General features: G+C 43.0%; 1 protein-coding gene across 3 annotated transcripts in view; it reads left to right on the top strand.

Annotated features, from left to right (window-relative positions):
* Positions 1-26,122, top strand: part of ZNF423 (zinc finger protein 423) — a 225,979-nt gene that overhangs the window by 184,048 nt on the left and 15,809 nt on the right. For all 3 annotated transcript variants that reach the window (XM_053987539.1, XM_053987538.1, XM_053987540.1), the window contains 2 exons: positions 18,556-18,687; positions 20,289-20,404. In XM_053987539.1, coding sequence (XP_053843514.1) covers positions 18,556-18,687; positions 20,289-20,404 — 248 coding nt within the window. The remainder of the gene's footprint in view (positions 1-18,555; positions 18,688-20,288; positions 20,405-26,122) is intronic.

Here is a 26,122-nt window from a genome sequence, read left to right as displayed (position 1 = left end):
TGAGTTTACCTGAGTTGTTCATTGGCCTCTCAGTGTGCTATGTGGAACTCTGTGGAGTGTCAGGAATGAGAGTTGAGAAATGACAGGGAGATTTCCGTGGCTGAGGAGAGGCTGGGAGGGCCTTGCATGCTGGTGAACATCTCCAAGGGATGTGGGCTGTTCACTGGCACAGTGTTCTCTGCTGCCATCACCCTTCACCAGAAGGGAACAGAAATGTTCTGACAAGATTAAACAAATCAAATATCTAGGTTTATATTTTAGAGCAAAGTGTTTTAACAATATTTTTATTAATGAGTTTAGAAAAAGCTATTTGTGCCCCTTTCCATCTGCTTCTCTCTTCTGTTATTCATGCTCACATGAGAGTCCATCTGACACTACCCCTCCTAGTTCATTAAGGTAATGTGAAGGGGTTTCTTTATAAATGAGGATTATGGGTCATTTGCATACATCTAGGATCCCTTTTTTGGTGCTGTTTTGAGTGAACAGATAAGGGCAGGAAGTTGACGCATGGATTCCCATTAGAGAGGAGCATTCAGACCTTGTGAGCTAAAGCACCTGGGAACTCCACACGTGTAGATATGCACAGTTTGTGCAACATGACCTGGCAGTCCTGATATGAAGACTCAGGGGCACATGAGCATTTTGATGTAGATGTTGACCAGCTTTACTTGCTACCTGCCTCAGAAGACACCAGTGGACTAAACTGAGGTTTTGGTGTAATTAAATAGAACTCTCAAACACCAGAACTGTTCTATGTGCACACAATGTCCCACTATGTTTGGATATTCAATGGCACTTAAGAATTTGTATATGTTGTTTGCTATGAATATTCTGATATTGAAAAGTAGAGCATCACGCCAGCTGCTTTCAAAAATGTGACAATTTCCAGATTAAATTAATTTTAGAAAGGCCAGATTAAGTTACAGGTTTACCTGGAAAGTTTATTTTACTCTGGAGAGATGGCTCATGCCTTTCCCTGCCCAGACACATCACCCTGCTGGCACTTTGCATTGATTAACACAATTCAGAGGGTAAATGGTGGTAACTTACTGAGTCAGCATGCAACTATTTGTTCGTTAACCTACTGCAAATCACAGTTTTTATCATATCCACCAACACCCCCAAAGTGTAGTGTAAATGTTTGGAGAAGATCAGTTACCAATTGCATGTACCATCAGGGCAAGGTATTTCTCCTGAAAGTATTAAACAACATAAACAACAAAGCTCTTAAAAAGAGAAAAACATTAAGGATGTTTGTTAAAGATATTTAACAGATATGTGCCCCAACATTATCACACCAGACCAGTTTAAAGTAAATTCAGTATTTTCAAGATTTTTTTTTTTTTGTTTCTTTGAAATTAGGTATGCCTGAGTTAATCTTTCAAGTGAATTATAAATCCCTGTAAATGCAGTTAGCATTGGAATGAGTTATAGTTACAAAAATTGGAATGAAGATAAATCATGTTTCCTTGGTAAAAATCGAATAATAGCAGTCAGGTCCATACAACACTGCTCAGATATAGATCCCCTGCTCTGTGACTGTGATGTGCTCTGAGGAGCTCATGCTACCCACCCTTGAGATCAGGGTCCACAAGGCTCAGTATTGGCCACTTTCAGTACTTCAAGAGTTTTATCAAAGTATGACACTTGGGGTGGTGCAGACAGATGTGCACCGAAAACAGAAACAAACTGAATTGCTTTATTTTGGAAGAGGTAAGGTGAGATTGTTTTACTTTAAGAGTGATGATAATCCTGAGTGTATTTAAGCATCTCAAGGTCAATGGCAGCTTCAATAACCTGTGCCAGAAGAAGGCTTTTTTGGGGTGCTGGGGGTGGATTGGCAGTACAGAAATGCTGTGTAAGAGCGCGGGTGAGGCGGAGCAGTGCAGCTCCAGCAAGGTGTGCTGACCCCTCTGACCTCATGCCCTTCATAGGAATTAAGCTCATTGTTTTACAGAGTCAGACCTTTAAAAAGCAAAAATCCTCTGAGGCCCTCACCATCCTTTTCTAGGAGGTGTATTGGAGAGCCCTTGCTAACACGGATCTTGGAGAATTGTTAGTATTAAACTGCTGTCGGATTACCAAAGTGTAACAATGTACAGGACCTGCACTTTCAGCCACTGTCTCTTCAGTGTGTGGGTGAATGTCAAAGGGAATATTTTGTGTCAGTTCCTTGTGACCCAGATTCCACAGAAGACTCTTATAAAATAATCTTTGAGCAAACACTACTCGCATGTCCTAAGGACACCTCATCCCCATGAACCCAAAGGCAGGAGTGAAGCTGCTGTGCACTGCAAGATCTGTGACTTTCTATCTGAGAATTTTGGTCTTGTTTGATAGTTCAGCCTTTGTGCCCTGCAGATCCATTTTAAATTGTCTGAAGCTGGAATAAATCTATTACAATGACCACCATTTAAAAAAAAATACAAGATGGGTCTGTGAAGAGGTGTTAAAAAGTAGAAATGAAAGGCTAGAGTTGTAAGAAAAATCTGTTCATTGGACAGACCTGCAATGCAGTAAATAATAACCTCAGATGTGAAAGACAGCCTGTTCTAGAAAAAAGGCAGTGGAAAGGACTTTTTTTCTCTTTTTTATTTTTTTTTTTTTCTGTGGGTCTAGGGGAGAAAAGGTCCTTTATTCTTTGGTAACTTTTCTGATTTTAAATATGCGCTTGTCTGGTCATGAGGAGCAAGGTCATTCCTACTGCTCAGGGCCCAGGCTTTGTGCTGGTGTTGGTGGGAGCTTCTCTCCTCTCTCCTTTTCCTCCCTCCCTCTATCTCTCCTTTTCTTTTTCTCCTGAGGTGCAGATGGCCACATTTGCAGGTTAACTGGAACAGCTGGAGGCACATTATTAGCTTCCTGCTGCTAACTCATATTTGCTTAGATTTTTTTTTTAACAGCAACATAATTTACAAGTGGTAGGCCAGTGACAAAGCTGGCATGTTCTAAATCCGCATCTGATTTATATAATGCTGTTGCTTATCAGTGAATGAAGTCATAATTATTGCTTTGTACCATTAAATAGCATAAATATATAAACTGTTACACAAATTGCAGCAAATGTTTCCTCTAGGGAGCTCTAGACAAAATTTTAATGTAGTGCATTTGTCTGTGGTGGCAGTTTCTATGGTATATAATAATGTTGATAAATTTTACTGTAGCAAGTGACATTTTATAACATTAATCCTGGTGGTAAAAATCTGATGAATACTACAGCAGTACTGGTAGGTACAAGAAGAAGGAGAGTTTTTGACACCAAGTGAATTGATTTTAATAATGCTTTAGAGCTCCAAAGCACAAGGATAGTGCAGAGATGGTAGATCCTTCACTGAAAGGGGAGAGGACACGGGCAGGTGCTGGACAGCGAGGCACCAGGGAGCTTGACTTGATGATGGTGATAATTAATTCTTTTTAAAATCTTTATTGATAAATACTTCCTCTGCTTTGAAAAGCAAACCAAGTGGTGAGACAAAACCATTTAAAATCCCCAGTTATTGCAACTCAGCACATGTAAGTGAAGACACTGTGCTGGGTCCTGTGCTCAGACGCTGTTCCCTGCCTCTGCTGGCAGCTGCCGGCTGAGCTGGGAACAGGGAATGTGCCAGGGGACAACTGGACAACTTGTGACACGAGGGCTGCCACGAGAAATTCTTCTTCTGACTCTGAAGAGGGTGGTACAGACGGGCTTTAGCTCCTCCCAGTAGCAGCACAAGTGATGATGTAGGCTTTGCGATCCTTTAGAAATTGCTACCACGTTGCTCTGTGATCCAGGGCCCGGTGCCTGGGCTGGGGTTGGCCCATGCTCTCTGTGCAGGCAGTGGGGTGGCACAGTACTGCCAACGGTGCTGGGCACAGGAAAGTGCCCACCAGAAAGCCCTGGGATTGTCACCACTCATGCCTGAGGTGCCTGGCTTCAGTCATGGCTGAGAGCAGCTGGTGTGCTCCCCTCCTCAGAGACACCTGCCAGGCATGGAGACAAAGGGGGCAGCCCCAGAGCGAGCCTGGGCTGCGCCCTGCCTCTCCTGCCAGCTGTCTGAGGATGGTTTGTTTTGTTTTTATTCCTGGAAATAAGGAGTGTTTATTTTCTCCAGAAAAGCTTTTAAAAAATAAATGGATAACTCAAAGGAGAATCCTCGAGGGCACTGTACTTGGGACACTTCTATAAAAATGGAGAGCAGTGTAGTTTTTTATTCAGTCATTTAGACTGCCATGACCCTTCCCGCCTGGAAAGTGTTTTTTTCCCTGTTTTCTTCATGACATGACTTCTTTCCTTTTCAAATTCATGTCTCTGTTTCAATAACATCAAAGATGGATCTAGAGGGTAAAAATTGCAGCCCCTGGCCACAGGGAAAATTCCAGTGACTTCAGACTGAAGAGCACTGAGGCTCCTGACACACACCGTGGCATGTTGACAGCATTTTTGTTGTGAAACCCTGACATGTCCTATATGGGTTTTCCTTCAGCTGTTTGCTTCCTGCATTTCTAGCATTTCACATGCCTCCAGTAATTATCTTCCTTTCTGAGAAATTGTATGTTTTATCCTGCCATCCATTAGCATGAAGTTTATTGAGTGGTTGGGGATTAGTCACTATTCTCTCTGGGGGCTGAAGTGCTGATGCTGGAACAATGTATAAGGAATTCTCCCCCAAGGATGTGTGCCTCCCTACTCCTCTGCACCACCTGGGGATGAAGAACAGAGGCTGAGTAGGCCCCCTTGCCTGGTGGCTCAGGGGGTGCTGGTCTTTACACTCCACCTTGGAGAGGTAGCCGGGTGCAGACTATAAACTTTGCCACTGGCTTAAGTGGTTGGAGTTTCAGACACCAGCACTGCTTTTAAAACACAAATGTGTCCAAGAGCACTGCACCTCACCTGTGGTGCTGAAGGCACTGTGTTACAGGCAGTGAGGAGTGGGAAGCCCCTGGCAGGGGCAGGTTCCCATAGGAGTGGCATGGAAGTGACAGAGATGGCAGTGGCATTGTTGTGCTCCACCTTCCTTTGCCTGTCTTCCTCCATCAGACCTCTCACCCGCACCGTGGAGCAGTCTCTGGGATGCTCCATCTGCAGCCTTCCCTTTGCTCCAGCTGCTGGCCAGAGTGGCAGCTGAGGGAGCAGAGCTCCATGACGGGTGGTCTCTGTCCCTGAGGAGGATTACAGTGGCAGTGCCATGTGGCCATGGCTTTGGAGCCTTGAGATTTATTTTGAAAGTGTATCACTTGTCAGTGTTACACTTCTTAATAAATTCCTGTACAGTGCTTTATGGCTTGTGAAAAGTGAAAAAGTGAAAAAGTAATTTTATTCTCGTGGCTCTGCCATGAACAATTTTAGAAATAAAAACCATCTTATAAAGTACTCTGGAAATGTGAATGCTAAGCTGTATGTCTGTAATGACTAAGTGCTTAATCAGCTCAATGCACACCTGAACCATGGTTAATAATAGCAGGGGCTGTGCAAGCTTTGTTATGTATTCTGCAATACTGCAGTGATTCCCAGCTCCCTGTGAAGAACACCAGGCCAGTCCCAGCAACAGGCATGTTACAGAAACTGTCTCAAGTTCACACCTCACCCTCTGCAGCACCAGTGGGTGCCAGGGCTGTGAGTAGGCCTGGCTGTGTTTATTCACTTCAGCATCTTAATGCAATTAACAAAGGTGCCGTGTGTCCAGCCAGCTTGGTCCATGGCAGTGTTGGGTTTGTCTTTAAGAGGTGGTGAGGATGTGTTTGATGCCTGTGCACGAAGCAACAGGGCCATCTAGAACAAAAGCCTGTGTTACATTTACTTTGTAAAGTCACTCTGCATTTGTGTGTCTACCAGAAGCACTTATGCTTGAATGCAGTGTTTGATTTTTCTTCAGCTACTCTAAATAGATCATCTTTACAGACCACAATAAAATGTTTGTGTAATGCTTAACTGTACATTAAGTAAAATCCTGCATTAGAATATCCCTGTATTATTTCTATTGGGTAAATAAGAGCATAAAGACAAGTATCCCCACAATTCCCATTACCACATTCAGCACTTAGTTACATTAGAAAAATGAGGCATTGTTCTGCCAACTTTTGTTTCCCTCCATTTGTGCTACTTACCGCTTATGAATCCAGCATGCCGACCCATGCAGCAATTACTTCTGAAATCCAGCTATCATGGCACACGTGGGTACCACGGCACAGCTACTGCCAGGGCTTCATGACGAGCACTGGTCTCCTGTGCTTGCATCTAGAGCATTATTGGTCTGAGCTGGTGTATGACTAATGGCATTTGGAAGGTGTAGGTGTTGTCTGCTGAAGCATGATTTGTATTGCATTAAAGCATCCTGGTGGTTTTAAACAGGCTAAAGGGGTTTTTCGGCTGTGGTCAGTTACTGGGCTGTTGCACCAATGGTGTGCAGGGTATTTGGGTGCTCCCAGGAGCCTGTATTGTACTGACACCTTGCCCAGGCCTCTGCAGACCAGCTGAAGCAGTTGATGTGTTTGTTTGGGACCGTTGCAGGTGTATGAGTATATTGCAAAGTCTCTTTTTATACTCTTCTGCTCAACTGTCCTGTGCTTTGCTCCAGGAGATGTGCAGGGTAAGCATATCTTCTCCTCTTCCTCCTGAGACTGAGCACTCGGCCTGCACCTTCACTGCTGCGTAAATTGGCAGAGCTGGACGTGCTCCCTTCCCCACCCCTCCAGGCAGCACGAGGGCAGGGGGCAAGGCCAGTCACTGCTGTTCAACTCCAGACCAGGGCATCTGCTTTACACGGGGGATGGGGGCAGGAACCAATGTTCAAAGCTGCCTCTGCTTGTACGGAGAAATCAATATTTAGCCATAAAACCAGGAGAGGCATGTTTGGGAATCACAGCCTGAGCGAGAGGGTTCCAGTATTGTCATAGAAGATAAAACAAGAGGAAAACATTTTGAATTTACTCTTTGTGTATTGAGGCCTTTTATTATTCATCAGTAAGTAAATATAAGCTAAGGGAGTGATTTGTTTCTAACAAGCTTATAAAATACTAGAGTCATTTGTGAGTTTATTGGAGTGCTGATTATAAACATTCCCTCATGCACACTCCTTTGTGTCAAATTAACATTCAAAATACAAATATTGTATCTTTGAATATTTTTGTACTCTCTTCCCAAGTATTTGAAATCTTCGATGAAAGATGATTGATGATGTTATGTGAAAAGTAGCCGAGTGCTCTGTCACAGTTTTGGACATATTTTTCATTTCTTTGGCATTTGCTTTGCTCATGCTGTTTCTTTGAATTGCCTGCTTTATGCTCTAGCATTTGGATTTTGATACAATGCATAATTGATGCTCATCTAGCTGCAAAGATTCAACTGTTGTGCATGCCACGCTGCCTGCACACCTCTTCCTGGGATGTGCCCCACAACCTGCCAGGGCCAGTGCCTGGTGGAGGAGTGGCCAGTCACACTGGGGCTGGGTGGCTTTGGCACCACTCCCTGTAGCTGCTGGGGCAGTTCAGGCACATGGGTGGCACCAGGGCATCCCAGGTCTCCCAGAGCACTCCCCCGAGGAGCCAGAATTAGAAAGGAAGCCCTGTTCTTGCACTTCCTCTTGTGCAGCAATGCACATTCTGTTGGTAATCATAAGGAAGAGAAATGTAAAGAGTAGGCATCATCTACCACTCATCCCATAGACCATTGCTTTAGACCATTCCTCTGTAGGCAGTTTTCCAAAAGGACAAGCTGTGTGGGGAAGGCATCCCAAGGCCTTTCCAGGTGCTGCTGGTTGAGACTAACAAGCTGTAGGACACAGATCTTGGCAGCCCTTCTTGCCTCTGTGGCTACAGACTTGCCACTTCACCCCCTCCATGCCGGTACAGCAGGTGGATTTGTAGTTCAGTGGGACAGACCTTTTATTTTACAATTTTGCTTTCCCCTATTCCCACTAAAATATTCCTCATATTATTGGTACCCAAACTCTTTGCTTTTCCTATCAGCATGTACCTTGTTTTTACTAAGCAGAGGAAAATCCTGCAAGGGTGGGTTTTAGGCTAACATTATTACAGTGGCTGCCATTTAAAAAGTCAATTTTTGCCTACAGGCAAAGTATTGTTATCAGAGTTCATGCCTATTTTGCATATATACGATTGTATCTTCCCTACCTCTCTGGGGTGATAGGAGCAAATGCCGACTTCTTAATGCCGATTGTTGAATCTGAGGTTAAAATAAGAACTCACAAAATTAAAAAAAAAAAAAAGAACAAAATGGTGGGTAGCAGGTCTCTGACAGAGAGAAAGCTTTTTGGTTGAAGCAGGGATTCTATGATGGCTTGATTAAGAATCTTATTTTATTTGAGGGCACAGCTGAAAAGCAGCTTGATCTTTCCTCCCATTTTTCATTCCTTCATAGTAACTTTTGCAGGGCTGGTTCTTCTCATGTGGACTTATTAGGTAGATACCCTTAAGTCTCTTTCAAATTCAATGATTGCGTATCAGGCCTTTCTCTACAGCAATCTGACAACACCTTTGGATCTTTCCAAATCATCTCAGCCACCTCTGCATGGCTCCAGTCTGTACCGTGCACACCCTGAAAGCACCATCCTGCTGGGAACATCTTGGTGCTTCATTTTGGGCAGACGCCTGGGGCTTGGCATTTTTAAAAATTAATTAATTTTATTTTATTTTTAAATGTAACTTCTGAGAATGAGAGGAGTTGCAGAGAGCCCAGAAACCTTACAATGCCAAGAGCATGAGATCTAGGTGAGTTTAAGCAAAAATAGCTCTGTAAGACTACTGCTGTTAATAAGCCATCAGAGCCTCCTGAATGTCCTTGTGGTTTGATGCTGTGGCATGCTCACATTTTCAGGTGGCTGGAAGGGGCTGCCTCAGCACCACTGTAGGACTGGCTCTTCCAGATCCCTTTATTTAACCAAAAATACAGAATTTCCTCATCTTTTACACTAAGTTTTCTGTCGCAGACCACATATGTTCTCCAGAGTCTGTCTACAGTGTGCGTTTGCACATGGCTTTCTTCAATGGATTAAAAAGCTAATAATGACATATAAAATAAAGAAAATGTGTTTCTAAAAAACAAATAAAAACAAGCTGGCCATGTTGTGCACTGACAGTGTATCTGTCAACAGCCATATATGCCTGACCGAGCTACTCACAGTAAAATAGAAAGCAATTTGTTTGAATAGAAAGGTAGAAGCCAAAGTCCTCTGAGTTTAGGATCCCAGAAGAAGGTTCTGCCCATGGTGCCACTGGTGCCCCTCACAGCTCTACAGAATATGTGTGCTGGCCCTGAGCTCTCCTTCTGTGCAGAACTCAGGGCAGCTGCTTCAGTGTTGCCTGTCCACTCCAGATCATACGTGAAGTGTGCAAGCTGGCTGGCCCATGTGCAGGACAAAGAACACGTGTAAAGGTGTTATGAGTTTGATACTAGGTTTTTTGCATTGTAATCCATGTTTGTATGTTAGATGAGCACTACCAGAGTAACTTTACAGTCTGTGTTATGCAGAGCCCTTGCTCACCTGTGAGATCTCTTCCAGAAAGTCACTGGGTTGCAGTTTCTCTTCTTATTCAAGATGAAGCTGGCCAGAGGGTTTGATTTCCACCTGGACTGTGGAGTGTGAATTAAGCAAATTCTATCAACATCAATGGGAGATGCTCTGTACATTTACTTGTGCATAATCCCACAGTACAAGAATATATGTCTGCATAATGCAGAGATGCTTAAGATATTTTCTTGTTTTCATGAAGATTCTTTTTTTTTGACTGCTTTAAGGAATATCATGTGTTACTACTCCCTAGGATTCCTGATTTAAAATATGTCTCATAGGGGAGGTTCATTCTTTTGGCCATATTTGCATTTAATGAGCTCTGAGGGGTGTTTGTGCCATGCAAAAACAGTTACCTATCTTAGTCAGCCAGACCTTATTTAGTGACCCTTGGTTCTCTCTGTTTGCAGTGGCCTCTCATTCTGCCATCCCCAATAACTGGTTTGTGTCCCTGAGCACCTGGGGAGAAGGAGTGAAGGAGGCACCTCGGTAGGGGTGGGGGACAGGAGCCTCTCTGGGGCTGAGCTGTGACATGAGTTCAACCCTCAGATGAACAAGTAAGCTCCAGTGCAGTTGAGCTGAATGCTCACGTCAAGATAGCTGGGTAACCATCATTTTTATTTTCCAAGGAATAGCTGAGAGGTGTTTCTGGGTTTTTTGCTTGTCTGTAGGTATTTCAAAGAAATTTGGTCTTTAAGTTGATAACAATGCCTTAAGAGATTGCTTTTTAACCAGAGTCTTTTCCCTAGGGATACTGTTTCTTAATAAGAAAACAAAATTAATACATATTTAAAAGAAATGCATTTATTTGAGTAAGTGGTGCAAATTGCCCCAGCATTGTGGGGATGCAGCATTTGGCCAGTCTCTGAGTGTTAGGTGATGTACCACAAAAATAATGCTCATGGTTGATTTTCAATTGCGTTTTTAACTCTATGCCCACTGCACCATTTCCCAGATATCTATATTAATGTAATCTTTAATTAGACCATAGCTGATACTGCTGTAAAGTTTACATTGCTGGATACATACTTCCATGTTTATGCAGAATTTGTAATATCAGATAAGGCATTGCAGAGACTCAAAAGGCATTGCACCAATGCAGGGATAATAGAATATTTCTTTGCTGATGGAAATTAAAGTCTACCCTTCCACTAAAAAAAAAAATAAAAATTGACATTTATTATGTTTTGATGCCTGAAAGAACCTTCAGTATTTCTCAGTTAAATTGTACATTTAGGTGGGGATGTATTTAGGAGTTTTATTTCTATTTCTCCTTTTACCGGTTTTTCTGCTTCCCTGATGCCATCATGGGAATGGTTTATGCCTTTCTCTTACTCTATGCATTGCTGAGTGTAGTTGACATCAACTGGCTTGTAGCCTGTCATGTTAATGATACACTATTAGAGACCATTAATCTGATGATTATTTACACAATAGATTTAAAGTCCATCACGTCAATGTGTACTTGGGAAATGGTAATGTGAAGATCAGCGATACGCATCAGTGGGAGTTGGTGTTTTAACAAACACCGTGTGCTGTCCCAGGTGTGCTGGGCTAGCTCAGGGGGCTGCTCACCCTGCCCTGCATCCCTAGCTCAGGAACCTGCCTCTGAGGGCACAAAAATGCACCCAGCAACAAGGCAAATGCCTTTGGAGCAGTAGTTTTGGGATGCAGCTGCCACTCCGCACCCAGGCAGAGGAGGGGTTGCCCGTGGGAGGGAAGGCTTTGCCTTTGGCACCTTTGGCATCCTGGCAGCTCTGGTGGCCTCTGTGTGACCACAGTTGCCACACACTGGCACTGCAGGAGGCACGGGTGGGATGTGGTGGGGAGGGGGCACCTCACAGCTCTGGGGGCCTGCTGCTGAGGCTGGGGAATGTGCCAGGCCTGTAAAAGGAGGAAAAAAGGGCTTGACACCTATTTAAAGTAGGTTTAAAGCTTTGTTTTTAAAGCATTGGCATATTCCAGTGGGATGTTTAATAAGAGTATAATGATGTTTTAATTTTAATTTTTAATTTCACAAGAAGAATAGATGCCAAGTAGATGCTAGTTATTGCTGTTTGTCTGTACTGAGCTCTTCTATGTGCTATTGTCAATAGCATGAGAGGATGAATGTGTTCCTGCTGTGTAGCAGTACAGGGAGCTGCTCCCAGGGAGGAGACCAGGAGCAATAAGGTGTATTTAGTTTTCAGCAATACAATGGCATGAGGGAGAATATTGCAGGGAATAGGCTGTGTGGCCATGGATTCAGGGCTGCCTTACTTCAGTTTCCTCAGGTATTGACATTAAACTTGAAATAACACAACTGTGAGTATTTCAAAACATTGAAATACATGACTTGATTTGAATTGTGTGGGAATGAGGTGGTGCTCTTACTAAACCCTGGTTGTTCCTAGAGGTTCATTAGTCTGGATGAAACTAATTCCATGTGTGGTTGTATGGACTCGCACACTGAAAGACAGCATTTGTTTCTTTTCCTGTATGGGTTTTGCATTTCCATTTTTGCATGGAAGCCAGTGGAGTTATTCCTTAATCAACTATTCTGAATGAGCAGTCAGACCTATCAGGCTTTAGTCCACAAAATGTTTTAATATAGGCTATTAAAAAAAAGGCATCTTCAGAGAAAGGCTGATAAAGTGTGAAGTTATTGTGGTAAAGTATTGTGTGTATTGCTATAAATTATCTTTATGCAGTTTCCCAGATTAATATCCAAATCTAAAATAAAGCTTTGCAGGCAGGTCCCTCTGGGGCTCTGCAGACAGAGATAGATGATGCACAACTCCATGAACTCCTTTGAACTTTCAGATTTTATTTTTCTTGTGAACTGAAAATTAAGTTGATGAAGCTGGGCCTGGCAGCCCCATCCCATGAGTGTGAGGCTCAGCCTTCCCCTCAGGAGCAGTGGGAGCACACAGCCTGCGGCCAGGAGCAGGGCAGGGGCTCTGGAGCAGCCCAGGAACTCACAGTCGGGAGGAAACTCCCTTCAATCTCATCCCCAGTCCCTCTGGGACCATGCTTCTTTTTGATGGTCATTTTAATATTGCAGTGTACTGACATATACTGGAGGCAGTGAACTTACAAGCTACCCTATAAATAATTTGGCATCTAATTCTGCATATTTTGAGCTTGAGGCCCCCTAAGATGATGAAAGAGTTTAAAGCCCGTTGTGTGGTCAGGCTAATTTAGCATGGAAAAGAATACCTTTTTGAGCCTGAAAAAGTACATCACAAGTAACCCTGGACTTTGTTACCAGGAATCCATAGGAACTTCTTCTAGCACCAGCAAATCCTGTGGCTCCTGTCTCCTAATATAGCCCGTGATTTCCTGAATCCCATTTCCCCAGAGAGTCTCCCCACCTGAAGAAGAGCAATTGCCCTTTGTGCTGATAAACCCTTGTCTAAGCTGCCCATCCTTTGGAAAACTATGATAAACAGACCTGATTTTAATGAGTCTTATCCATAGGCAAATATAAGAAAAAACCAACAAAATTACATACAAATGCATGTTGGGAACTCTGTATTTTTGCTGGTATTCCTTACATAGTTTCTAGAAAAATCCAAGCCCCCATGTTATCATTTTTCATTAAAGTGATGTTTCTAACCACAGTGGACAGCTCTCATATCCCTTGAAAACTTATAATAGTAAAATTGTCATAAGGATGAAGCAGAAATGCAAGATTTTATTAAACAATCTTCAGCTCATAAAAGACATCAGTGTTGTGCCATTCTAGATCATATAAATATATTTCAAAGCAGTATCATATTTCAGCAGAGAGATAAAGCACAAAAGAATATGATTAGTGGATACCAACATAAAATATTAAACCATCCAAGAAGGGGTGTAGGTGTATGTTTATCCACACAGGCAAGTTGGGGGCTGAGAGCAAGGCAAGATTTTGGCAATATATCAGTGGAGTCATGAGCACAGATATCCATGGCAATTTGTGTGTGTGTGTTGTGCAGTGGCAGGGGGGTTTGGCATGGTTTCTCACAGCGCAGAGCTGGGTGTTTCCACCACTGAAACCGCTGAGGGAGCATGATGGGTGTCTTTAGTCTGGCAGAGTCGTCAAAGGGAGACACGAGCTCTACCTGGATAAATAAATAAGTATAAATAGTTTTCTTTCTGATATGTGACCAGATTATTTTCCAGTTGATTTCCAGCCAAGGTCCCAAGGGGGCCACAGATCAAAAAAAGATAAGGGTCAGTTACAAGGTTGAGCTCATTCGGTGTTGCCATAGTAACTGACCTCCAGCATCCCTGGGAGGACGGCACCCAGCTCCCCAGGTGACATTTCTGTTGCCACGCCATCAATCCGCTGCCTTTCACCGCCCAGGCTGCCTAATGGCCGTGCTGCAGCACGCCTCGGTGCCGCTGGCCCGTGCCGGGCTGGAGCACAGGATCTCCTTGGCCCGATGCTGCCCGCCAGCAAGGGAAGGGCTCAGCCACACCCTATGGGATTAATTACAAAAATGCAGCGGAGCAGTGTGGCCCAAATGGTTTCTGTAGCAGGTTGTGGGTTTAGGCAGCAATGGCGAGGAGGAAATGTCGACCGTACAGCAGACGTCGTCTTCATCCAATGTGACCGTCTGCAAATTTGCCATCCCCTTGGAGCAGTTGCAGTGTGTCCTCAGACCTTGGTTTTACTTCCATCCTTGGATTGTTTTTAATGAAAACCAGTGGTGGAGTGGTGCAAAACAGATGAGAGATCAAAGTGGCTCTCTGCAGGCTTTGTGTTTGAGGGGGTGTCCATCGCTGCTATCCTACCCTGGTTCCAGCCCCTTGCTCCTTCACAGCCATATGGAAAAAATTGCTGGGGAAGCTCCTTTTCTTACATTATAAATTTTTCCCTTTGATTTCTTATTTACTGGGAAATGAATTGCATAAACAGAATAGTTCCATGCAGTTTTCATTTTATTTCCCTGTGTTCATTCCAATTTCTATTTATTTCTACCATAATTAGAGCACACGGCCCATTTAATTCTACCAGATTTATGATGTAATGGACAGACGAAGGTTCTCTGTGAACACAGTATATTAATGCTTTGTTACAGTGAATCACAGTATTTCAAAGTTCATTAAAAGCACGGTTAACTCATGGATGTGAACATCTAAGTACAGGGAAGAAATTCCCTTTTACTGGCTTAATTTGCTACAGTAGAGTAGAAATATACTGGTCTGGAAAGCTATAGTGTGGGATGTACATGTTGTTGTCAGCAATGAGCATCAGATTGTCTGACATGATCTCTCAAATTAAGACTATTGCAGTTATTCCATAAGGGAAAATTTTTGCTTTATTAAATTGAGTAGACGAGGGAAGTTTTAACAAACAATAAAGACAATGCCATCTTGATTTTTGGTATTGAAATCATCTACTTGTTGTTGGTATACCGTGTCCGTACACGACAGTGTTAACATGTATTTTCACATTGCCATTAATATAGTTATAATTAGAAATGCAGCTGATACAGTAAATGGGTTTAATACAGCATTATTAATTATACTGCATCCTCGCCAGGAGGCTGCTGGTGTCGGTTCTCTTAGAGGCTTAGAGACTCATTGTAATATGTATTAAATGCACATTGCTGCAGCAGAAATAGCTTTATGGAGAAGCATATTCCCGCTCTGAAATGGGCAGGATGGCAGTGTAAGTGCTACTAAACACCCTATCAACATATTTAAAACTATCCTGCAAAGGCACCCGGACTTGGCAACAATGAGTGACGTGCTCCGCCACCGCGGTTCAGCTGGGTCTGCGCAGCCCACTAATCCTCACTAACAGGCAGTAAATTATGTACCTCCAAATTTATACAAATGCCTGCCTTTGACATCAGCGGGCACCACCCAGGTTTCACCTTCAGGATTCAGATAATCAGCTCTCATTCCTACTGGCTTCCCTCAAGACCAGTATGGAAATAAGTATGTGTCTGCCAGGGATCAAATGCTTTTGGAGACAAAAGTAGGTACTGAAAACATTACAGGATACTATCATCTCCCCATGATACTTTTACACAAAGCGCTCTGTTCCTCTTTTGGCCTGACATAGTTTCAGCCTGACAGAATCCAGCAGGCCTGCTTGTTTTAAACAAGAGCACATCCTATTATTTTTTTGAGAAATCAAGTGTAAAATTAATGCTTATTATTTTGAGCTCAGGAAAAAAAGGCAAGAAACCCAAGATTCTTGTTTGCTGTGCATTGCTTGTTTCGTCCTGTAATCATCTGATCCCTCCACAGATACACTTATGAAGAAATGGGAGAAGATCTGGCATAACAAACTGTAAAAATCTGCATTTTATTTTACAAATGAGAGGGGCTGCATAATTCACTTGAGTTATGTAGGTCTCTCATAGATGCTTGTCATGCTAGAACAAAAAAGGCGAATAAGAATGAGGGAAACGATGATATGTTTGCTGCTGCTAGTGCCCAGCACCACACATTTGACTGTCACACCACATTGTCAGAAAGCCTCCTTGCATGTACCTAGATGATCTTATATAATTCAAGGAAGTTATTCTCCAAAGGTGACTGAGTATCTCTATACATGTGCTGTGTTTCTGTGTAAAATAATATGCTGTAAAATGCCATAGAGGAGAGAGTGATTATAGCACCAATTCTATCTATATCTTTGGGCATTTTCATATTTTGAATACACATGCATGAAAAGAGAAACGTTTGTCATGCTAACCATGGTACTTTTTCCCTCTTTTTTTCTTTCTGGATGGTTTTATAGACACAAGAAATACATAATGGACTCCTGTGGGAGTGGAATAAAAACCCCCACCGGTGAGGAGAAGGCCTTATAATTCAGAAGTGGATTTGCAAATCAAAAGGTCTTGCCTCGAGTGGGATAAATTTCCAGATCTGCAGGAACCCATTATGTTTTATTATTTTTCATTCTAGTTTTAGTTTGTTTGTTATGGGTTTAACTATTTAAAATACTGCAGGGATCAGCCAAGAAAATACACAATCTCTGTTACCTAATTAAACATACCAAGCTTGTAAGAATATTCTTTAACTGAAATGCTGAGCATTGTTTGTTTTTGGTTTTTTGTGGGTTTTTTTTTTTTTTTTTAGTTTTACTCAAATTATAGAAATTTAGGCTGGGAAAGGAGCAGCAGTCTAGTCATCAATATGTGTCTATCTGTATTTATGAACACATGTGCTCACACAGGACCATAGGCTGTACATGAATCACTGTTTTCCAAATACCCAGTATGTAGAGGGTAGAAAATTAATGTCAAACATGATTTCTCTGATTTATTTGTAGAAGGCATTTGTTCCATTCCCCCCAGTTCCTCCTTTGTCCTCTGCGGGTTTATTGCAGCATTTGGTCGCTGTACACAGCGGTGTGGCTGGGCACGCTCAGCATGAGGCTCATGTCCCTTCCCCATCTCTTCTCCCCTCTGGAGCAGGTTGCAAAATTCACACAAAGCCAGAACTTTTCAGGCAAGGGCCTGATGGGAGAATCCAGCCTTAGGCCACAGTGAGGGGAGAGGGCCTGGTTTGGAAACCTACACACTAGAGAGGGCAACACGGAGCCTGTGCGAGCAGAGCATTGCAAACCTCGTCGCGTCCTAGAAACATCCCAGTCCCTGCTTGTGGCTCCCAAGGGAATTCATAGAGCTGCTGCCACGGAGCTACCAGCCCTTTCATCTTTCTGTTCCTGGCTCTTTCCTTTTCTCTTTTTATCTCCTTCCCAACCCACCTGTTTACTTGTCCCCACGCTGCCTCCCCATTCCCCAGGCAGCTCTGGTGCAGCACTCACCGTGGGCACCCACTGCCACAGGGTTCCAGAGGCAGCACGGGCAGCTCTCCACTGTCCAAGCCTTGTACAGGGGCCTTGGGATCCTTAGAGTACCAAAGGCTTCACAGCAAGCAATACTTTCCTACTGTCTAGCCCCTTTAAAAATAGAAAAAGCTAATTTGAAGCAACTGTAAGTAAAGACCATGCTTCTGAGGGCTCACATTATTCGTAAGAGCCAAGTGTACTTGGCAGGAATTAGTTCATGGGGTAATGTAGTCATTTCTTAGCAATCTTGGAACTAAAAATTAATATTCATTGATATTTGAGGATGTAAAAATAAAGATGAGTTTAGAACAAAAAAAAATTTATTTAGTTTTTAAAATATGTTTTCATGAGAAGTTCATGTGCTGCCACAGTGAAGGAAAGACATATTTTCAGGGAGTTATTTGCAGAAACCAACCACAGTATAAAAACCTTTTAGGTAGTTTCTGATTTTTATAAACCGTATGCTATGTTTTCTAAAATTCTGCAACTCCCTCCCTCCCTCCCTTCAAGAAAACCAAAGCATTGTTTAGTTTTATGTGTGAAAATTGCTTTAATATGACTTCAGTACTTCAATAAAAAAAAGCTCAACTGCACCCCCAGAACAACAAACTTCAGTAAATAGAGAAGTATATCATCTTGCAAAAGTGGTAGACTTGAACCAAGAGTAATAATTATTGCTATTTCACTGAATTCAGTTAGAATATAGAGGCATCTAAAATGGGCCCTGTGTATTCAATACTTAAGATACATGACAAGGAAATTCCGCCATCAGATGACATTTAAATACCTTCAGTGGTCTCTCTACACCTTGTAAAAAGCCAAGAAATACAAAAAAAATTTACACTGACACTCTGCTTTCAGCTCCTGCTATTCTCCAACAGTTCCTTCCTCTCCTGTATGTTTGCAGTGTGCTCTGAGGTGAAGACATCACTTCACCCTCTGTCAGCACTGGTGGCTGAACTCACACTATTAAAGTACTTTTAAATGCTGTTTGACTCTTTAATCCTCTGCACCCAGAGCAGGGCTGCTCTCCCTTTGTGGCAGGGTTGTTGGGAGCCCGGGAGCCCCGCGTGGGTTCCCGGTGGATGGAGCCCTGCAGCCGGGATGTGGGGGCTGCACCCCTGAGCGCCGGCGGCTCCTCCTGCTCTGGGGCTGGGGGTCCTGGGGGCCCTGTGTGCCGGCACAGGCGTTCCCCGCCGGCTGCTGCTGCCTCCCCGACGCTAATCTGCTGTGTCACTAACAAGTTGTATCATTTGAACCTTGCAGAGGAAGGCATCAATCATGAGTGCAAGCTGTGTAACCAGATGTTTGACTCTCCGGCAAAGCTCCTGTGTCACCTGATTGAGCACAGCTTTGAGGGGATGGGAGGCACATTCAAATGCCCTGTTTGTTTCACAGGTAAGACAGGGAGGCCAAGACAAGCCTCAGCGTGCATGGCTAGATCCAGAAATGACACTCGGGGGATTTGTAAAATACTGTATTCCTTTCCCTGGGAAAAAGAAATACTGTGCTTGGAAATGTTCAAATATCCTCTGTCTGAAGCTGGGGCTCGCTCTGCCGAGCAGCTCTGTGGTGTTTGACGCCGAGCAGCACTGCCACATGCAGGAGGCTCTGCATGGCCCCCACATCTCCAAACATTTACATTTTGCCTTGTGGCTCAAAGGTGCTATGTGTTTCCAAGTGCAGGACTTGCAAAGGATGGACCTGCTCTTGCAAGCCCTTATCCACCTGAGCAAGGACTATTTAAAGGCCAGGTGGTTCATGGTCTGCTTACAGTGCTGAATAAAGGGGAGTAAAGGTTTGATAAGAGCAAATTGTACAACTCTATGGTTTTGCCAGCTGCTCTCTCAGAGGTTTTTTTTAAACCCAGTTTTCTTACAGTGGCACATTTCTAACTCCTGTCTGAGAGCCTACTAGGTATTCCTTCTCTGTCGATCATTTAAGCTGTCTCATCAGTGCAAATGATCATGGGTGATTCTTGCTTTTCCAGGATCTGCAGGGTGCATGCTAAAGGCTGCCTTTTATACTCTCTTCACACAGTAGTTAACATCTGCATTTCCAATCTGTTTGAGCGATAAGGATTGTGTAGGTGTCACTGTGAGCCTGTTGTCAGTAAAGGGGCATGGCAGCACCTGCTATTCCTTTAACTTTGGTGGGAATAAGGTGAACCTACATTCTTTAGGGTTTGGCCCACCATTTGAGAAACTGGTTTTTGTGTGAGCTTGGAGTTAATAGATCCTTTCTGAAATGTGCTGTAAAAAATTTTGGATGCATTTGTTAAATTCTGCTGAGGAAGCCATTTTCACATACAGATGACCATTCATGTAAAGTGAGACAAAAATTAAATCAGATATAGATATATTTTTTAACCAGCTAAAGCTATGGTTCTGTACTTCAAAATACACTTCAAAATTTCCCTCAGTAAAGTCAGAATAATTGTCAATCCAGAATCATAATGCAGATGCTATGATATTTGTGATGTTGAACAATAATATTTTTATTTTATACTGAATGGACAACCTATTTAAAAGACCTAAAAATTGTGGCAAGCCTGCCATTTCAAATTCACATTTCTGCCAGAAAGGCTGTTCTGGGCCACGTGTCTTCCAGACCAGCCATCAAGGCTTCTCCTGGCCCAGTTGTCCTGCATTAAAAATGTATCTGATGCACCTGCCATGGGCCCAGGGCTCCCCATGGGAGCAGTGACGTCCTCTCTTTGGTCTGATGGCTGAGTTCTTCCAGTTACCTGTGGACAGTGTTAGCTTTATGTGAAATATCAAAAATCCATACAGGATGTAAAGTCTGTTAGAAGTAAGCTGACTGTCAGCCTGGAGACTCTAAATTGACTACTTGTAAGGAAATTCTGCTGAACCAAGTGTATCAGCACTTCTCTGGCAGATATCCTTGGACCTTTTACAGTTGCAGAGACTCTGAAGTACAGTTTGAAACAAGGTGCCTTATATGAAGCAATCTTAACTAACTGTACTGTGTTGTTTCAGTTTTTGTACAGGCAAACAAACTGCAGCAGCACATCTTTGCAGTGCATGGGCAGGAAGACAAAATTTATGACTGTTCGCAGTGCCCACAGAAGTTCTTCTTTCAAACAGAGCTTCAGGTATGTTTACAACAGGAGTAAAAACAAAGCTAAAGCTGTTGATTTCTCTGTGCAACTGTCACCCTTGTGCAGCATTTAGAAAAGGTGCCTAACCTTGGTATGGTCTCTTCTGCCCTTAAACAGTCTCTCAGTCTCCTTCTGCCTCCCTGGGTGCCTGGAGGAGAAAAAGGTCTCTGAGCATGGCTGGAATAAATAAATAAATAAGACAAGACAGATATAATGATTTATGAGTATTTCTCTTGACAGTAGTGTTGCTACATCCTTACATGTCTACGTCAAACACCTTGTAAATAATTTCTTTTCCTCCATTAATAATTTAGGGACTGATTAACATACAAAGACTAAGCAAATGGTAGCTGCCCCATCCCCTTCCCTGCTGCTAAATCATAAGTAAAGGAATTTTCCCTGCTGAGGTATGAGAAAGCGTGGGTGGGTGCAGTTCAACATGATGCTCGGGCAGAGGCTCCTCCCAGGCAGCAGCACCTTGCCAGCTGTGGCTCTGCACACCAGGCCTCGCTTTCCCTGCCAGCACTGGGGGCTGCAGCCACAGCAGTTGTAGCCTCCACAGAGCCAGTGCTTGGCTCACACCCATTCCCAAATGCTTCTGCAGGGGCTGGACCCTGACCTGGCCTGCTGCAGGCACGGTTGGAGCCCTGGCCCCAGAGACCTCCTTGGAGGAGGGAGGCTGGGGGTTAAACCCCACCAACAGCCTTGGTGCTGAACCCACACAGGCACTGAACCTCCATGTGTGTGTGCATGGCTCCTCTTGGGCAGTGGAGCCCAGAGCCTGCCCTGGCAGGGAGCTCGTGGGGAGGTGCCCACCCTGGCTGGCCTCCTCACACCTATCTCACCTGTGCAGCATGGCCACCAAAATCACCCCTCCCATCCCCTGGGAAAGGCAGTCTTTTTGTTGAATGGTACCATATGCCTCATTTAAATGTATTAGCTTTATAAACCACAATTTACTTAAAGTTTGGAGGGTTTTTATTTATCTTGCTGAATTCCCAAGCTGCTGCCTCTTGTGTTGTGCTGTCATGCTGTGGAAGGATGGCTGATCTTTTCACTTTGTTGATTTTATATTTTTTTTCTCCCAGGGGATCCTGCCTTTCTCTTGTTCTAGCGACCTGATTTGCATAAGTGTACAAAAGTTTTAACTATACCTTGTTAATATTTTAATAAAGTCAGCAGATTTTGGGATTGTGTGTTCTCACTATGAACGTTTTATGAAGGCAGCAGTGGCTTGCAAAGACAGCTTTGATTTTTCCTCCCATATCTCCCTAAAAGTGGTGTTTGGTCAAAATGCCAGCACAATTAAAATGGGAACACTGCCTTCCTAGGCCACTGCATTAACCTTTAGAATCAGATGATCAAATAAAGAGAACCTGGTTAAATTATAGTCTAAGCAGCCTGTTTTTTGCAATTACAGATTTTAATTACATAGTGTTTCAATTCTGAAGTTTTGTGCATTGCACAATTGCTGCAAATGTCAGCCTTAATCATATAAATTAGGATTGTAATTTTTTCAGGTTTTATGCAGCATTTTTCTGCACTCAAATTTTTTTCTGCTTATAATAATTCATAATAATTACATTGGTAGTTTTGAATGATGTTGGCTGAATGAAAATGCAATACTTAGCTGCACAGTTTTAGTCTTTACTTCAGTAGCGACTCAGAAATGTGTGTTTACTTTATGCCAGGGAATTTACTAATGCAAATATTGGAGCCAAGGAGGACACAAAATATGTGTATAAATCAGTTAGAAATGTGTAAGACTTTTGAACAAGTCTGCCTTGGCATGATTATCTCATTAGTTTCTGGTGTGTAAACTGCCTGCTCTAAATTCCTCAGCTGTTGGTTATATTTTTGTTGAGTAATGAAGATTTAGTATTATTTTAGTGAACCGTTTGTTCAACTGCTACTTAGGGTTAAATCTGCATAAACCTTTCTGTGTCTTTAACTGTGCAATTATCTTATGTGGGCAAATCAGCCTCCATCAAGGGGTTCTGCTTGATGAATTTGACTGTTCAGTTCTGAACTTGCTTTCCTACTGGCATGAAATAACTGGTATCAAAACCTGAACCTACGCACTGTTTTCCTTCTTTGTATTTTCAAGTGAAACCACAGAAAATACGTTTTAAAAAATTGAGCATTCAACTATTTCAAGAAGAAATTCAGAGTGGGGTGCTTGTAGAAAAGCAGGAAAAACAAGGAAGGTGGGGAAATGACCGGCAGCAAAGGGAAAGGGTAACTTTTAGAGATGTCACGGACTGTCATGAACTAGCCCTGCTGATTTTTGATCATTTTTTTTAAACAATGTGTGTGCCATGTGGTGAGAAATTGTAAATGCTCCTGTAAATGTACCTCTAGTGGCTGGTGCAGATACTGCTTTGGTAGCTTAATGCTCTGGAAGTGATCAAACCCTCTTTGTGCTGCTGAGCTAGTAGTTGTATTTTAATATAGGTTTTTGCTTTGAAGTTCACACCATCTGATGGAGTTGTAAAACCAAGGCTTAGGAACACGCCGAGGAACTGAACTTGCTTTATAAACGGTGGGAATTTTGGTGAGAATCTGGAGCAATGAGTCAGTGATGTTACTTTAATGATATTGCCACAAGAAAAGAAAACAGAATGCTACTTAACTGCTTACATTATCTCACTGGAAATAAGGAAAGAAAACATGGGAAGGTTAAGTATGAAACACAAAGGAAAGAATATGTGTGATAACCCCACACACCCTTAGGGCAAAAGAGGAAAGGCTGGCAGCTCTGTGTTTTTCACATCCTCACTTAGTACAATTGACATCTATGAATATCATGAAATTCTCCTGGAAAAAGGGTGAATTTATAGCTCATATATAAAACACCAAGGCTATGGCATTTCATTCATTACTGAAACATGCTCACTGAAACAAGTGTAGAGGTGGAGGATTGGGGTTTCCTCACATGTAGAGCAGAAGGAGCCCTTTCAGACAGATCCCCATCTGCAGGGGCTGTGCTGGGAGCTGCTGGTCCAGCTCCTCAGAGGCAGCTGGAGCCATGGGCACTTGGATGTGGCAGATAAGCTTGCTCTTTGACAAGTGAAGTTTTGATCTTTGCTGTTTAAAACGTAGCAGGGAACCCTGCCAGCCCCAAAGATGGGTCGGAAATGATGACACATAATGGGTGCTGAGAGTTTTATTTGTGGTGTGATTCACAGCAAGGGGAGATCCCTCCTCAGGTGTTTGCATCGAGAATTGTACTAAGCAAATTGTGACTGAGCAGTTTTCAGAGAAAACTTGAGAAGGATTTTTGTGTGTACTCTTTTGCCACACTGCTTTTCCAAGGAGCCATCACATAACCGGTGAAGTATTTGTATTTAAAGGATTAATTCCTGCTGTTTGCTTGTGTACTGTTAATCACACTGTTTCCTCCTAAATGATTACAATTGATGAAAACTAAGGCAAGGGATGTAATAAACAATGCGCAAATAATCCAGGTACCAAGGGAGCAGGGTACCTGCCAGGTCTTTCCTAGCACAGGTGTTCAGGTGTTTTATTGCCTGATATGAATAAAGGGCTTTCTTCTCTGCTCAGATTTGGAGATATGTCAAACCATTAAATTAAGAGAGCTTCACTGGAGGAGTGTGCTGTCATTTGAAATGCCCAGTTTTTTAAAGGTACACATATCAAAAGGAGCTACTATGGCTCATTGGCTAGCACTGTGGTCTGTCTCCCCTCTCGTTTTATTTTATGTGAAAAGCTAGCAATTTTCATATATCCATAAACAGGAATGAGCTGCTGCACAGAAATTGCACTCATTATATTAATAATGATTTACCATGAATGTCCTCCAGGGGCTTGATTTGGTCCACATCAAAGTCCTTGGGATTTTTTTCTGCTGATTACAGCAGATCAAGCCCTAAGCAGGTTTTCTCTTTTTAAGTCTGCTTTTAATGTCAGCTTGATGTTAGATGCGCCACACCAGGCGCCTCACAGGGCTGTGAGGATATAGAGGACTGTGACCTGCCCAGGTGAGGGGGCACCACAGCGAGCTGCCCTATGGTGTGATGTGACCCAGTGGGGGACACAGAGGACCTGCTCATGCCAGTGGTCCTTGGGGCCATCTGGGTACAGCAGTGTCCCTGAAGCACGGAGGGGAGCGAGAGCCTCTTGGCTTGGCTGTGAGCCACCCGCCCGCAGGCGAGCCTGCAGGGCTGTGTCCAAGGGCTCACCTCACCACCAGTGGAGCACTGAAAAAAGACTTCAGCAATTTTAAGTCTGTACCCAGCCATATCTCCAGCTCCTATTTGAAAAATGAGCTTTACCTACTTTCTGGGGGTGTAAGAAAGCTTACTTAAGTAGGAGTGAAATTTTTCTTCCAACCAGCCCTGTGTGCTTGCAGCAGTGCAGTATCTCAGTGTTTCTGGGCTCCAGTGTCCATTCAGGCAGTGAAAGAAAAGCAATTCCATGGTATCTTGAGGAAGTTGCAGAAAATGTTTCTCCTTGAGAGTGTGTGGATGGCAGGACAAATGGGACCTGAAATGTGGCTCTATCTCAAGGCAGAGTTTTCACTTGATATAACTTTTGCTGTATTTCAGGACTTAGTGTGGCTTAGATGGCTAACACCAAGAGCTTCTTTCTGAAAACATACCACAAGCTCTTTCTAAATTTCACACAAAGCACACACAAAATCATGTGTAGAATTAATTTTCTGAAAGCAACATCCTTTTTTTTTTTCTTTTAAAACAGATTTTTTATCTTTGCATTTTGTGTTTTGATAGGCTTTTAAGAACCTGTTAGCTATTTTTCCTTCTTTTGTACTTTTATTTTTTTATTTTTAAATTTTTAAAAATGTCATTCCTTCTTTAAAATTGTGAAAATGACTAGTCAGTTATCCTAGCAGATTTGGCTAGCATTTCTTAAAAAAAAAAAAGTTGCTATGGTGCTTGGAGTATTGTTAAATTTTAATTATTAGTAGTTACAAAGCTAATAAATTACAAGACTACCAAAATCTATTTCAGCCATATTGCTGTGTTTCATTCAGACGCAGTCAGATAATTATAACTAACAATAATTAAAAATTAAAAGTGCTGTAGGCACATACCCATCATGTTGAGTCTGCCTGCCTGAATGTTCTTTATGGACTGCAAAACCACAAGTTTTATCTATGATCTATTTTCACAGTAGGGAAGAGTTTTTACCTATAAGCTCTCTGGTTTTCAGTGCGTTTGTTTAAATTCAGAGGAGGAGGAGGAATATGTGGCTGTTTGAAAATTTAGAGTTAGGGAGAGGCTCTGATAAGGACCAAAGCTAAGAAACTCCATTGTAGACTACGTGGGGCTGGGTCTGCAGCAGCTGGGGTTCCATGCAGGGGATGCTGGAGGTTTCCTGGGCCTGGCATCCACAGAGGTTAATGTAAGAGCAAGGGCTGCTCATGCTCACGCACCCGTGTGGTTTGTAGGCAGCACCTTGTTCCCTTGCACACGGGCAGGCAGGGGCTGTTTGCTGGGGCTGTGGGAGCAGTAACGGAGTCCAGACCGCGTGGCCTCTTTGTGTGGCCACCTCTGCTGCAACAAAGGAGGGTGCAGAAATCTTGAATTGCCCTGTTTGTGGTGTAGTGCCAGGGTGTAGCGTTTAAATTTGGAAGGATGGTTCTGATCAATATATTGCTGCATCTTCATCCTGTCTGAGGTCTCTTCAGTGAGAGGCACAAAGATCTCTCACCTGAGATGAAGATATGTC

The sequence above is a fragment of the Vidua macroura genome, chromosome 11 (assembly GCF_024509145.1).
Source record: "Vidua macroura isolate BioBank_ID:100142 chromosome 11, ASM2450914v1, whole genome shotgun sequence".
Classification (NCBI taxonomy): domain Eukaryota; kingdom Metazoa; phylum Chordata; class Aves; order Passeriformes; family Viduidae; genus Vidua; species Vidua macroura.
The sequence above is the reverse complement of the archived record's forward strand: the minus strand, read 5'-3'. Positions and strand labels throughout refer to the sequence as shown.